The sequence below is a fragment of the Myiozetetes cayanensis genome, unplaced genomic scaffold (assembly GCF_022539395.1).
Source record: "Myiozetetes cayanensis isolate MyiCay16 unplaced genomic scaffold, myiCay2020 scf1, whole genome shotgun sequence".
In the NCBI taxonomy this organism is placed as follows: domain Eukaryota; kingdom Metazoa; phylum Chordata; class Aves; order Passeriformes; family Tyrannidae; genus Myiozetetes; species Myiozetetes cayanensis.
The window spans coordinates 69,646,414-69,659,870 of record NW_026086604.1 but is presented as its reverse complement, the minus strand read 5'-3'; the positions used below and the strand labels follow the sequence as shown (position 1 = coordinate 69,659,870).

The 13,457-nt window shown below is 39.1% G+C and overlaps 1 protein-coding gene across 1 annotated transcript; it reads left to right on the top strand.

Annotated features, from left to right (window-relative positions):
- Positions 1-621: 621 nt before the first annotated feature.
- CUNH7orf57 (chromosome unknown C7orf57 homolog) lies at positions 622-11,619 on the top strand. Its single transcript, XM_050330762.1, is given in 9 exon segments — positions 622-725; positions 1,283-1,462; positions 2,232-2,340; positions 2,460-2,622; positions 7,279-7,379; positions 8,464-8,600; positions 9,532-9,546; positions 10,728-10,766; positions 10,769-11,619. Coding segments are annotated over 8 exon segments (765 nt in total). The 5' UTR covers positions 622-725; positions 1,283-1,296; the 3' UTR covers positions 10,804-11,619.
- The last annotated feature ends 1,838 nt before the right edge of the window (positions 11,620-13,457 follow it).

Below are 13,457 nucleotides of genomic sequence, written 5' to 3'. Positions count from 1 at the left end.
ACGGCTGCAACCGATGCTACATGGAGTAAGTGGGTCGGACTTATCAGACACGGAGCTCCAACAGGAAACCCTCAGTCGTCCAGGAATCCTGGAAGCGATCGCAGACCGTCCAGAAGGCAAAGACTAAATAGTACAGAACGGTAAATGGCATGGGAAAAGGGGTGGAATTCGTATGGGTTTCAGCTGGAATGGAGTTCATTTCTCTTTCTTCCCAGTAGCGGCGCGATCCGGGTGGGCGGGCGGGGTCTCTCCTCCCTCCCTTCCTCTCCGGGCTGCTACTGCCGCGGGTAGCGAGCATCGCACCGCCCTCGTCCGCCTGCCGAGGGAGGGAGGGAGGAGGAAGGCACCCCCTTGCCGGGCTCCGGCTCCTCCCGCGACTCACCCTCGGGGCCCGTCCCTCCCGTTCCCTGGGGCTGTCGGTCCCCGGTCGGGTCACCGCGGTTCGGTGTCTGAGCTGCGGCGGCGGGGGGATCCCGGGCAGTGCCACCGGGACAGCGCCGGGGGAACGCGGCCGCGCAGCCTTGGACAGGGATTGGGGGGGCGGCAGCGGGCGCCGGCTGGTGCCTCCTCCCCCTGACGCCGGGGAGAAGCAGCGCTTTGGGTTGTTGTTGTTCCTTGGGGCTGAGTTTGGGCACAGCCAACGCGTGTGTGCCCAGGGGCTTCAGCCTGGAGGTGATCCCATTAACACCGACAGAACGGCATCAGCTGCACCTGGAGGAGCTTCGGTAAGTGCCTGTTCACCTTCCATGGCACAGCGCCTTCCACTGGCTTTTTCTTCTTTGCTTGCTGTCCATTTTACCATTATGAAGGATTTATTTATATTTTCTTTTGCTCACTAGAAGTTGAGAAAGTAATGTATGGAGACATAGAGTGTTGAGTGTTAGTTTTTAAAATTATTTTTATTTGAGGATCAAGTTTGGTTATTTTACAAATAAAGACCTGCAAACGGACAGGTGCTGTTTTTGTTAATGCATGAGAAAGAAAGGAAACCAAAGGCTAAAGTGTTTCTTGCTGTCTCCAATGCCTCTTGCTGCTTTTGGTGCCCTTGGGAATAGTTTTCTGACTGAAGTGGATTAGAACATTTTACAGCAAAACCTGAACGGTGTTTCAAAATTGAAACAAAAGTGCTATATCCCCTGGAGTAAGCAAGCCTGGTCTTTTGTATCCAGCCAAAATGTAGCACCTCATTCATGTTCCAGGTGTGCTCAGTTTGTCTGTTGCCTGAAAAAGGGATGCTAGTAGTTAACTTTTAGTATAAATATCTTCTTTTCCATTATCACAGGATGGTAATACCCCATGCCGCTGAAAGAACCAGGGAAAAGCCCACTTCCCCCAACATCCCAGAGTTTCAGTGACCTTTTAAAAGCTCCCCATGAAGTGCCACCTTCTGGGTGCCACAAGAAGTGGATCAAAGAGACTGATTCAGCTTATGTGAGGCTGGCAAAGCAAGGAGGCCAACCTGGTGAGCATCTGTCTTGCTTCTTTGGTCTTCCTTCATTTTCTTTGGCTTTGCTTGAACGTGGTATAAAGTGCTTGTAGGTGCTACAGAAGGATCCTCTGGACTTTTGAAATTAACCTGTGGGAAACGTGAGTGAATGAAAATGTGACATAGAGATCACCTTGTCAAGACATCCTTGCAGTCTGTTGTGTATAGGTGCTCTTTAGCAAAACATGTGATCTTGCCCCGTGTTTGGTGTAAATAGGTGATGATGGTCTGGCTGCATTTGAGTGAGGTTTCTGCAATTTATGCTTGGGCTATTTTAAGTAGTATGAAATTTTTGTGATGAAAATAATTTCACAAAAAACCGTCATCAGAAAACTTGGTAGAGGTTTATAAAGCATTTTTTTGTAATTACTTCATTCTGTTACAGTGCAGTACATATTCTGTTCTTGTACCAGGGTGATGTGTGGGTTTGTTATTTCCTTTTTTATTGAAGAAGGAAGCTTGAGGAACTTGAGCAGATGCACACTCAGAGCAGAGCAACAAGTCCAGAAATATGAATTAACTGAGCAGCAGAAACATGTCAAAGCATTTAGAGCAAGGCAAACAAGGTACAGATGGAACACAATCACTGCAAGGTTCTGACTGTATTATCAAGAGAGACAAATCCTCCTTACTGAAGAATGCAAGCATTTCTTCCTGACAAAACGTCAACCTGAAAACAAAGGTAATGCTTTTGCAACCAGAGAAGAAGTCAGAAAAGTGGTGACTTTTGTCTTTTTCTCTCCAGACCTACTGAAGCACGACACTCCTGTGGTAACGAAGTCCCCTTCAGCAGCATATGCTGCACCTGACTGGTACTTACACCACACCAGTCCCCCAGCGATGGATGAGCCAAGGTAAGCCCCACATAACATCTTGGGTTCTGTCTTCACTTATTAACATTTCAGAACACTTCTGTACTTAAGTGCAAGATTGGTATCCCTGGTGCAAACAGGTGGTAAATCTTTGCCTGCAGGAGCTCTGCTTCCTCTCTACCAGAATATATGATTCACAGAGAGTTTAAGGCTGATGACCATCATGGTAACAGTTATGAGGCAAGAAGAGGACCTTCTGATTTTGATACGAAAAGTGTTTGGCAGCGGGATGCTGAGGGCAGAGAAAATGCAGAGAAAAAGAAGGTAGGATGGAGAAGCACTCTGTGATGATGCTTTGTAGAGCTTGTGGACGCAGCTCTGTCTGGGCCTGTTGCTTCTTCTAGAAGGGAAGCTGTAATCCACACAGGTTTCTGTATTCCAGAAGCAATTTTTGTATTGCAGTTAGAGAATGAGAAGAAAGCCATGTTTAAGTGCTGCTGGTGTAGCATAAGAATGAGAAACAAAGATTCTAATCACATTATATGGTGCATATACTTCAGTGTGAATGAAAGCCAGTAGTTAGTTTCTTTCTTCTTCTGCTTTATTTCCTCTGCAATTCATTCTTGGTGAAGAGACTTCTTGTTAAGTAATCTTGGGTGAAGAAGAAAGAAGAAGGAGATAAGAACAGAAGATTGTTCTGAAGAAGGAGTTTGGTTTAGTTTGAAATTTAAGAAAGTGCCTAGAGATACTGCACTAGCTGTCTTTGAATGAAAGATGTATCCAAGACAATGTAGGCATAGCTATGTCTAGAACAAACCTTTCTGTGCTGATATTAGTGTTTTGTCCTGGAAACCTCTCTGCTATCCTCCCTCTTTCATACTCCCTGCCCCTGCCCATTTTAGATGCTGAAGCCTTATGTTTTTTAAATAATCCTCCATAATCTTGGTTGCCACATATACCATAGGTCTTTGGGGTATACATGGACAGGCTTTTGATGTGCTTGGATACCAGTACCTCCTTTCTTGAACAGAAGGGCAGATATTGCACATTTTAGGAAAAAAAAGTCCTTAGCCTTTGCTGAGATGAGTAACTAGTGCAAGTTCAGAATGATGGGTTGTGTAAGTGGGAATACTTCATTACTGAATAGGCTCAGGAATGTTTACTTAATCTGTGGCAATAGGCAAACAAGCAATGCATGTTTAAACCATAATTTGCCTGATGCTTCTTGGTGAAGCTTTTTTTCAGTCATAGATTTAAGGCACTGAAAATAAAAACTTGCCTGCTGCAGAGCATCTTAAAGGATTGAATTAGGACAGAGAGAAAGTGCTGTCCCTCACTCCCTTACTTAAGAACCAATTATCTTAAGTGTTTTAAGAGTCAAACTTTAATAACAGTAAGAATAATTCAAATCCGTGTGGTGACTTGTGAGACTGAGGTCCATTTCAGTTTGGATGGAGCTTGATTGAGATCCAGTTTCATTCACTCATGCGATTGAAAGTTCCCATGTGTTTTATTTATCATTAAATACAAAGTGAATATATGTTGTATATTCAGCTCAGATTCTGAATCTGCTGAGGCCCTATGATATATAATTTACACTGTTCTTCGGAAAGCTGAAGTTGAGTTTTGTCTAAAGTTCTAAATCTACCAAATGTTTCTGTTTAAGGTTAGGTGCCTAAGAATGCAGATTCTGTGTCGCTAGGTTTACTCTGCCTTCAAACCATCATCTCTGATATGGCTGCCCTTCACAGTATCTTTGTTGTACCCTGAAAAGCGTATCATGTATCTTGAAACAGCACATGCTGCTTCTTTTACATCTATTTCTTGTGTCCTCTTTTGGGAGGCTTCTATCCTGTGTTTTAAGAGTGCCTTCCCAAAGAGTCTTCCAAGTCAGGCAACGAAACAAGCCCTCCCAAACAATCTCAGTTTTAGTTTTTTTCACCATACATCTTTTAAGAGATGTATTCCAAAACACCACAGGCAAGTTTTTAAGGAATATTCAATTTATTTATTTGACTGCATGATGATAATGCAGCAGCAAACTAACTCAAGTATTGAGACTGAATGTATTGAAAATATTTTTCAGTCCAGTCTGACTAAGCAGTTATTCGAAAGAGAGAGAGGTGATGCACTCATGGAGTTAAATCCCAAAGGGTGCCCTTAGGGACAAGTGCAAAACCATTTTAACCTATAAAGGTACCTCTTCAGCTGGAGGAAGAAAACAATGGCAACATTGTTCCCAAGTGGATCCCTGCTCTGGAGGTTTAAGCCTTTATGCTGCTTTTTAATGAAGTATTAAAATCTCCAGTGTTCCTCATGGTTGTTGCTGTGTAGAGGACTGGAGAAGAGGGGGATTATTACATTGTTTCTCCACACCTCGAGATGGATCCTATAGTTCCTCCTTAACACCTTAATCATGGCAGTAATTTTCATTCTGCTGGGAATTTTGCAAAGCAGCAAAGATGTGCTAGTGTATGAAGGATTTAGCCTTTGTGCTCATGGTAAAGTGATGGACTTCTGGCCCAGGAAGAAGCAGCCCATGGGAATCCCATGAGGTTTAATAAGACCAAGTGCAAAGTCCTGCACCTGAGTTGGGGCAACCGTGGTATCAACAGAGGCTGGGGTACGAAAAGATTGAGAGCAGCCCTGCTGAGAAGGACTTAGGTGTGCTGGTGGATGAGAGGCTGGACGTGAGCTGGCAATATGCACTCACAGCCGAGAAGGTCAATTGTATTCTGGGCTGCATCAAAAGCAGTGTGGCCAGCAGGTCAAGGGAGGGGATTCTGCCACTCTACTCTGCTCTGGTGAGATCCAACCTGGAGCACTGCATCCAGCTCTGGCAGGACAGGAAGGATATCAACCTGTGAGTGAGCCCAGAGGAGGCCATCAAGATAATTAGAGGGATGGAGCACCTCTCCTATGAGGACAGGCTGAGACAGCTGGGATTCTTCAGCCTGGGAAAGAGAGGGGTTCAGGGTGACCTAATTGCATCCTTCTAGTACCTGAAGGGAGCCAACAAGAAAGATGGAGAGGGGGAGCATGCAGTGACAGGACAAGGGGGAATGGCTTCAAACTGAAAGAAAGTAGGTTTAGATTAGATTTAAGGAAGAAATTCTTTACTATGAGGATGGTGAGGCACTGGAACACATTGCCCAGAGAAGCTGTGTATGCCCAATCCTTGAAAGTGTTCAAGGCCAGGCTGGATGGAGCTCTTAGCAACCTGGTCTAGTGAAAATTGTCCCTGCCTGTGGCAGAGGGTGTTTGGAATTAGATGATTTTTAAGGTCCCTTCCAACCCAAACCATTCTGTGATTCTGTGGTCTTTGTGCCTGTGCATTATCTGTCCCAACTGGATTGGGTTGAAAATCTGTGACCTTAAGAAGGAGGGAGGCATCTGTATGGGTGGGAGATCAGTTGGAGGTGGTATCAGGGTTTGCATCAGCATTAGCCAATCTCCCTGCAGCACTGGTAAGATTACTGCTTCATCTCTGAAGTCTTCTGTTTCAGGCACTTGCCTGAAATGTCTGTGTATATATGCATGCATACATAGGTATGTGTGTGCTGTAGCAAAAGGATTGCTTATCTGAGGTCAGGATTTTACCTCAGAGATTTGAAATGTAATCTAGAATTTTGTCCTTGATCACAGGGAAGCCAGGATTTCATCTGGGAGCTTTTAGCTTTCCATGCTGGCTGCAGGTATCCATTGTTCTTCATATACCAGCCAGGCACAATACATACCGTATTTCATGTGTCTTGAATCTGAGACTAATAAATGTGTATATATAATAAATACACTTAGTAATTTTTAGAGTATGTCATTGCTATCTCTTCAGAAAGGAAGAAAACCCTTTAAACCAAGAACATGTAAAAAAAAAAAATCCTACATAGTTTGTTTTATCTGGGAAAATTGATGGCTGCTAAACAAAGGCTTATCAAAGCGAAAATGTCCCCTCACCTTAACCATTGGGGTGTAGTGGCACAAGGGTCTGCTTTTAATGCTGAGTTTTGCCCAGCAAAAACAGCGCCTGACAGGGTTTCAGGTGCCCTCCAAACCCAAATTCTGATCTTGCTTTTTTGTCAGTAATTGTCATTTTGTCACTTGCTACTTTGGTCTCCTGGTTTTTTAGAAGCTTCTTAATTAGTTCATTGATTAGATGTATTCAAATGCAATTATACTTTTCTTTGCATTTTCCATACTCAGTGTGCACAGTAAGTTGACCCTTTAGAAGTTGTTGATTTTGATCAAAGTTAAAATAAACAGCTTTGATATGTGTTGCTAATGTTTCTCCATTTCTTTCAGTTTTCCCACTTTCAGTTCTAGAGTATGTGAAGTCTTTTCACTGGCTTTCTAGGTGTCATCTTTCTGTCTTTCAATCAAAACTGAGTTTCTTTAACTGTCATTGTCAAGCTGTCAAGTGAAAGATGATAAAAGTAAAATACACTTTTCCTATTGTAGGCTTTTGCCAACATATGTGCATTTGTTTAAATTTCAAACCTCTAATTAATTTACCACAACTGTTTTCTTGTATGGAATGTTTTATGCTTTTTATTAATTTTATAAAAAAATAATTAAGCTGAAAGTTATAATCTGGTATCCCTGACTTTAGTAAGACTGGGCTGTTTTCATAGACTACATACAGAGAAATAGACCAAGATGAGAGGTTGCAATGGGTGAGTTTGAATTTGAAGCTTAATTTTGTGTGAAAGTGTCCTGTGAGGGAAAGGCTTGTGTGGAGCCCATTATGGAGAGAACAAACAGTTAATCTTGTAGAATAAGTAAGTAAGTGGTAGCTTTTTCTTCTGCTGTTCCTCTATACTCCATTACTATTACTTGTGGAAATATTATAGATAAGACATTTAAATCTGAAGACATTTAGGGCTGTTAATATCACCCTCACTTTTAAATGCTATACTATCACACAGTCTTCTTGGTTATTTTTTTTATAACTCCTTTTGTTAAGCTAAGACTTCTTTAACACAGATGAAGCTCCCAGCTATAAACCCTGAATATCCAAGCAGAATGCCGAATGTTTCTACAATCAAGGAGTTTAATGGGGCAAATAAGCTTTCCTTCCCACCTGTGTAAGTAGTGCACTTATGAAATTCATTAAACACCTAAGCCTGCAACTATTTACGTATGCAGGTAATATTACTTTCGTGAAATTGCAGAGATTAGTGGATATGTGTATGGACTTTGTGGATCCTTGCTGCTACTGAACTTGCTATCACGTGTGATGCTAAAATAGTTTAAAAGCAACTAAAATAATAGTACTTTAACTTATATAGGAAAGTTATTCAATGTAACTTTGCATTAGGAAAACTAAGCATACATTTGCATGTCTTTATGTAGCACAATTTTATGATATTCTAAATGGTCTGGGGTTTTTTCACGATACCAGTGAACAGATGAAAACAACAGTGCACATTGTTAGTTTCGTAATCATAGGTTACAGACACAAGTAGGACTGACATATTAAGGAAAGACATAAACTGTAGTCTATGCAAGGTCAGACACAGCAAAAATACTGTCCTGAACACCTGGAAGAGGTTTTTTAAGCAAATTATTGTATCATATGTGATATGATGTAATCAAATCATCATCTGTGTGCACAGCTGAATTTTTCTGCATACTTTGTCTTAGAAATTTATTACTTGGTCATCAGTAATCCCAGTATGGTTTAGAACTGTGTTATTGATGCAAAATAAGTGATTAAACCATCAAATGAATTTAAGAGCAAATCTGTGACAAAATTCCACCTTTGTGCAGCACAGAAGGAGTATTGTCAGCCTTTTTACTTACACATTCTTTGTGGGATTTCCCTTTTTCATGTGTTTGTCTCTACAACCAGTATTACACATGTAAAATTCCAATAAAATGGATGGGTCTTCTCCTGTAAAGTTACACAGCACTTAATCAGGCATAGTTGTATGCTTTTTTTGATTGGTTGGTTGGGTTTTTTTCTTATGTGATTACACGTAGACTATATGTTTTGGTATTTATGTAAAACCAATAAGGCTATAAATGGTTATATTTTTGAAATAATGTTATAATTAGAAATAAATTATGTTATAAGGCCTTTTCGTGTGCAAAATAAACTTTTTCCACCTAATTGCCACTTTTGTTTACTTATGCTTTTGTTTTCCTTTAATATATTTGTATTTACAGGCCTGCTCAGAGAAAAATTGAAGCAGTAAACTTCAGCAAATTAATTAGCAATGGTTATGGGACTGACTGGTTTCAGCAGTGTACTAGATGGGAAAAAAAGATTCAAGAACCATCAGAAAATAGTGACCAGCCCAAAGGTAACACTATTGAAAGCTGTTTCTTTTAAAATGAGTTGGGCTCTCAAGGTAACAGCAGAGGGCAGCCTGAATAATTTGTGAGGCTCTCTGAATGTGGTGAGACGCACTGAATTGCTGTGCTTAGTTTACAATACCCTATGACCAGCTAAAGAAAGAGTGCTCCTGTTTGCAGTCAGCGAAGGCAGGTGCTTTCATGGAGTTTTTTCATCTCTACAATTGCAGTTTGCTCTGTTCCAATCCAGGGGCTTCTGTGTTCTGATACAGGGATTCTGTGTGATGTGTTTCTGTAAAATGCTGCAGGGACAAAGCAAACCTGCTAAATATAAGCAGACTGTAAAATATTTGTTGCCTATTTGTTATGAATATTCTTTTGTCCCTAATATTTTTCTGGAAACTTCTGTCACAAGCATCATTAATACTCATGTTTAAGAAATAAATCACTGTCATAAAAATTTGTCAAAATTATCCAATGCTTACCTATGATTTCAAACCTTACTTTGTCAAGCACAGTGATAATAGCTGTGAAAGACATCATTTGAAGACACTTACGTATAAATGTTGTATATATAAAGGTTAAAGGGGAAGAAAATTCCCATTACTTCTGTCAAACACCTTTTACTTATGCTTTTTTACACTGACTTGGTAACCATGGTTGCTATATCACTTTTCTGTAGCAATCTTCTAAAATGCTATTGAACACAGACATTGCATGCACCAGAATTTTTTTTTTATTAGTATCAGGAAATCCTTTTATATACAGTGGGAAATATGAATCCCTTGATTCCCTTGAGCTTGATATATTAATGTATGAAAGTCTTAGAGGCCAAGGATTTTAATTTCTTTGACATTTCAGCTCTTTCTGATTTCATCTTTGTGTCTTCCATTAATATATCTACAGTATTTTTGTTTGTTTGTTTGTTTTGGTGTGCAGAACCTCTCCCTCCAGGTGAGTATCAAGAATAAAACAGGCAAACAGAGAACTAGAAGTTGTGTGGTTTTGTTCAGAATAAAAACTGCTATAAAACTAAGGGATGAAGCCAGATCTTGGTCTGGACCTGGAGGAGGGTGCATAACCTGAGGAACCACTCTTCAAAGTCAACTTACATATCTAAACTGATCACGCAAGAGGATGCTGCTTTGGGAGGCACAGTGACCCAACAACTCAGCCGTGGAGTCTAAAAGTGCTCTTCCTCAGCCTGAAAGAGAATCTTGAATATTACTCTTTTTTTTTTTTCATATTCTGTTTAATTTTCTTGTGCACTGACATTTTTCTTTCCCATTACTGTGAGTAAAATGAAAGGATTTGGGATTTCAAAATCTCAAATTCATCTATTTGGTGATAGTTGATTTCTTTAATGTGTGCCTCTAATGAGAAATTTGAGATATAAAGAAAGCTGAAGATTTTTCAGAGTAATCATAACATTGGTTTGGTTATATCCCTTATGCATAGAGAAAAAAAATTATGGGTACATCATACAGGCTGCTGAAAAGTCAGTGTGCTGCACAGATTAGATACATATTGTACATGTTATATAGATACATATTATTTTTGAGTTCCTTTTTCCAATATTTACATAACATTACAACTGCTTTGCTTGTATTACCCTCCTTTGCAATCATAGCTATTCCAGTGGATTCTTTATCTCAGTGCAAAAGGAGATATTTTTTAATGCTTTTAACACTATGGTTTCATGCAGATGTACCTTGATTCAGTTTTGACCTTGTCCTTTTCATTCTTTTAGGTGATAGCTGAAGGTAATGCTTGTATTTTTTCCCTCTTGTGTACTTTTATCTGCTCATCCAAAGCAATTGTCAGCATGAGCACCTTGCAACTCCCTTTTGAAACAGAGCTTTCCCTGTTTTCACTTGCACAGAATAAGTCCTAGACACATCAGGCAGGAGGTACAACTCATTCTATGTACAAATCTATAACCCCTTTGTGTTAGGTTATAGATTTGCATCGTATTGCAAATTTCATGGGTAGCTTGTCTATCTTATTAATTCAAATTTAAAACTACTGTAATTTCCATGCATTCTGATGTGAGGGAGGAAAAAAAAAATTAGTTGACTTTTTTATTCTTAGGGTTGAAGTTATTCTGTGAACATTAATCTTTTTTCCTATTTCAGATTCAGAGCCATCTCAGTCTGAACAACCACCAGCAAGCAAGGGTTAAAGCCACCATTTCAGGCATGTAATAAGTAATTTAAAAGACTGTTAGAGAAAGCAAACTCTTGTATGGCCTATGTAGTGCACTATTTATGTGTCTGTTAGATTACTTTTGTGGTTGAGAAGTTAATTTGGTTTATGAAATGGATGAACTTCATTGTGCTTGATTACAGCAAATTTTAAAGACCAAGCAACAGCTGTTAGTGCTTATTCCTAGACTTTTGTTAACATAATAAACAAAGCAGAACCGAATTTTTCTCCTACACAACTCGTTCTGCTTTGCTGTTGTCAAATAAGATTACCATATTGCTGCTGACTTGAATATACACAGGTGTGCTATCAGTGTTTACAAATCAACAAGTTTCTTTAGTATACTCATGACTTATGCCACAAAGAAAGGTGAAGGGCAACTGTGTGGTATGGGATGAAATGTAAGTAGAAAGAATTGAACTGGTATGGATACTTGCAGAAAAAAAATTCAAGCCTTCATTGGAAGGTTTCTTCCAATGCTTCTTAATCCCAAAAATGCATTTGTTTCGTCCAGATATTCAGCTTTCTAGGACAATTCTATTGCTATGCCTGCTGCAGAAGAACTAGTTGATCATTGTTTTCAAACACATAATTAAGACCTGGTGGCATTTTCTGTTATAGTCTTGTTATACAGAAGCTGAATCATTGGTTAACAGTGATGTGGATTCAGCTATATATGGTGTCTGCACTTTCAGCTGTTAAATAAAAAAAAATATTTATCCTGAAGTCTTGACTGCAACAAAAACATTTTATGCTAGATCTCCTTGTTTATTCACATGAGTAAACATTTGTACTTTGAAATAGCAATGTATAGTAGTTGTACTTGAATATTTTGAAAAAGTTAAGACACTGATATTTTAACACTTGCTTTTTTATCTACTTGGATTAGGATATATCCCTGAAATCTTATTAATAATTAAATATTTATTATAAAGTCCCTTAGAAAGGATGCAATTTTATTTTCATATTTTTTGCTAGTACTGTGAAAAGTGACATTTTTAATAAATAAACTGATAATTTTTAGAATTTCCTCTTTAGAGTACAATCAGTACATTTCACACCTTTGAATACAAGTGCTGAAGATTCCAAAATGTATTACTAAATAATTATTGAACAGAATGTTACAGAGGATTTGGCTCAAAGTTACTTTTCTTTAGAACTCTGATGTGAAAGTTGATTGGAAATAGGTACAACTATTGCTAATCTGAACCCTCAAAACGTTGCCATGTTCCCACCCAGCCTCTCTATCACTCCACTTTCTCAGATGGACAGGGGAGAGAAAATAAGATGGAAAAAAATTCTAGGTTGAGATAAGGCATTTTACTACAGCAAATACCAAAGTTTGTGCGCACAAGCAAAAGGGGAAAAAAAAAAAAATTTCTGCTTCGCATCACAAGTGATGTCTGGACACTTTCCAGGAAGCAGAGCTCCAGCGTGTGTAGCCACTGCTGCAGAAGGCAAGTGTTGTAAATAAAGAATACCCCCACTTCCTACTCCTTTTCTGAACTTTTATATCTAAGCTCACATCGTATGATCAGTTTGGGTCAGCTGACCTGATTGTGTCCCCTCCTAAGATCTTGTCTTTGTGATTCTACGATTCTTAGAAGTTTGCGAATGTACCATTAATGTATACTCAGCTTTCTTTAGTCAAGCTAAGGAGATTTCGACCTGAATTGTTGGTCAGCTGACTCTGGACGGATCACAGTTTGAATACCATGAGTTAGGATATTAACAAGCCTGAGATTTCATAAGAGCAGGGGGGCAATCCTGGAATATGTGTTTGTGCATTTAGAATAATGGAGACCTGCAGCAAAAGCACAACCTTCCTGTTCTCCAAGGGATATGAAATCAAAGTGGTGTAACAAATTAAGCTCCAGCTGAACACAAGGATAGAAGTGAGTTCACCTTATCGCAGTAATCATGTTGTTCTATTTACTTCTGAGTCAATGCAGTCATGCAGTTGGCAGTTTTCAAAGTCATCAGCAGTTCCATATAGAAGCAGTGGAAGGTTCTGGTTTTCCGTGTTTGTTTTTCAGAGAAATGCTCAAGTCAAAAGCTGGGTGCTTACTACAAAATCTAGCCTTTTTGTTTTAAATGCTGAAATGTTTGTTTCATTGTGTTGTGTTCCATCTCTGCCCTGAATGTCTTCAAGTAGTAAAAGAGATCTTTTTTTTTTTTGAATTCCGATTGCAAGCCCAAAGATTAAAGTGCAGTTACATTTTATTAATTGCATCCAAGTATAATGAGTATGTGAATATTTTTAAAAGAGAATTGTAGATAAAGATTTAACAATAACTTGGCAGTTTAGCAACCGAAGAGTAATTTTCCTTTTATATGCAGCCATTTCACTGTAATGAAGTCTAATGGCTGTTTTCATTTTAATGAGTTCTGATATATACCTAATAGATAAATCTTACTGCTTATGTCTTTTTAAACTAGAGTAAAATATAAACATGTTTCAGAGATCAAGGGTATGTATGCATTAAGTTTTCAAAACAAACAAAAATTCAATTGACTTGTGCTTCTCAAGCATGTAAAATTCCATTGACTTTGGCATATCTATTTTTTAAATACTTGTATCCGTGCTGAAAACACAGACTTAGTTGTAAAAGATGTGGGATGAAGCCCAATTTCTTTCTGCAGACAAATAGCCTAATACT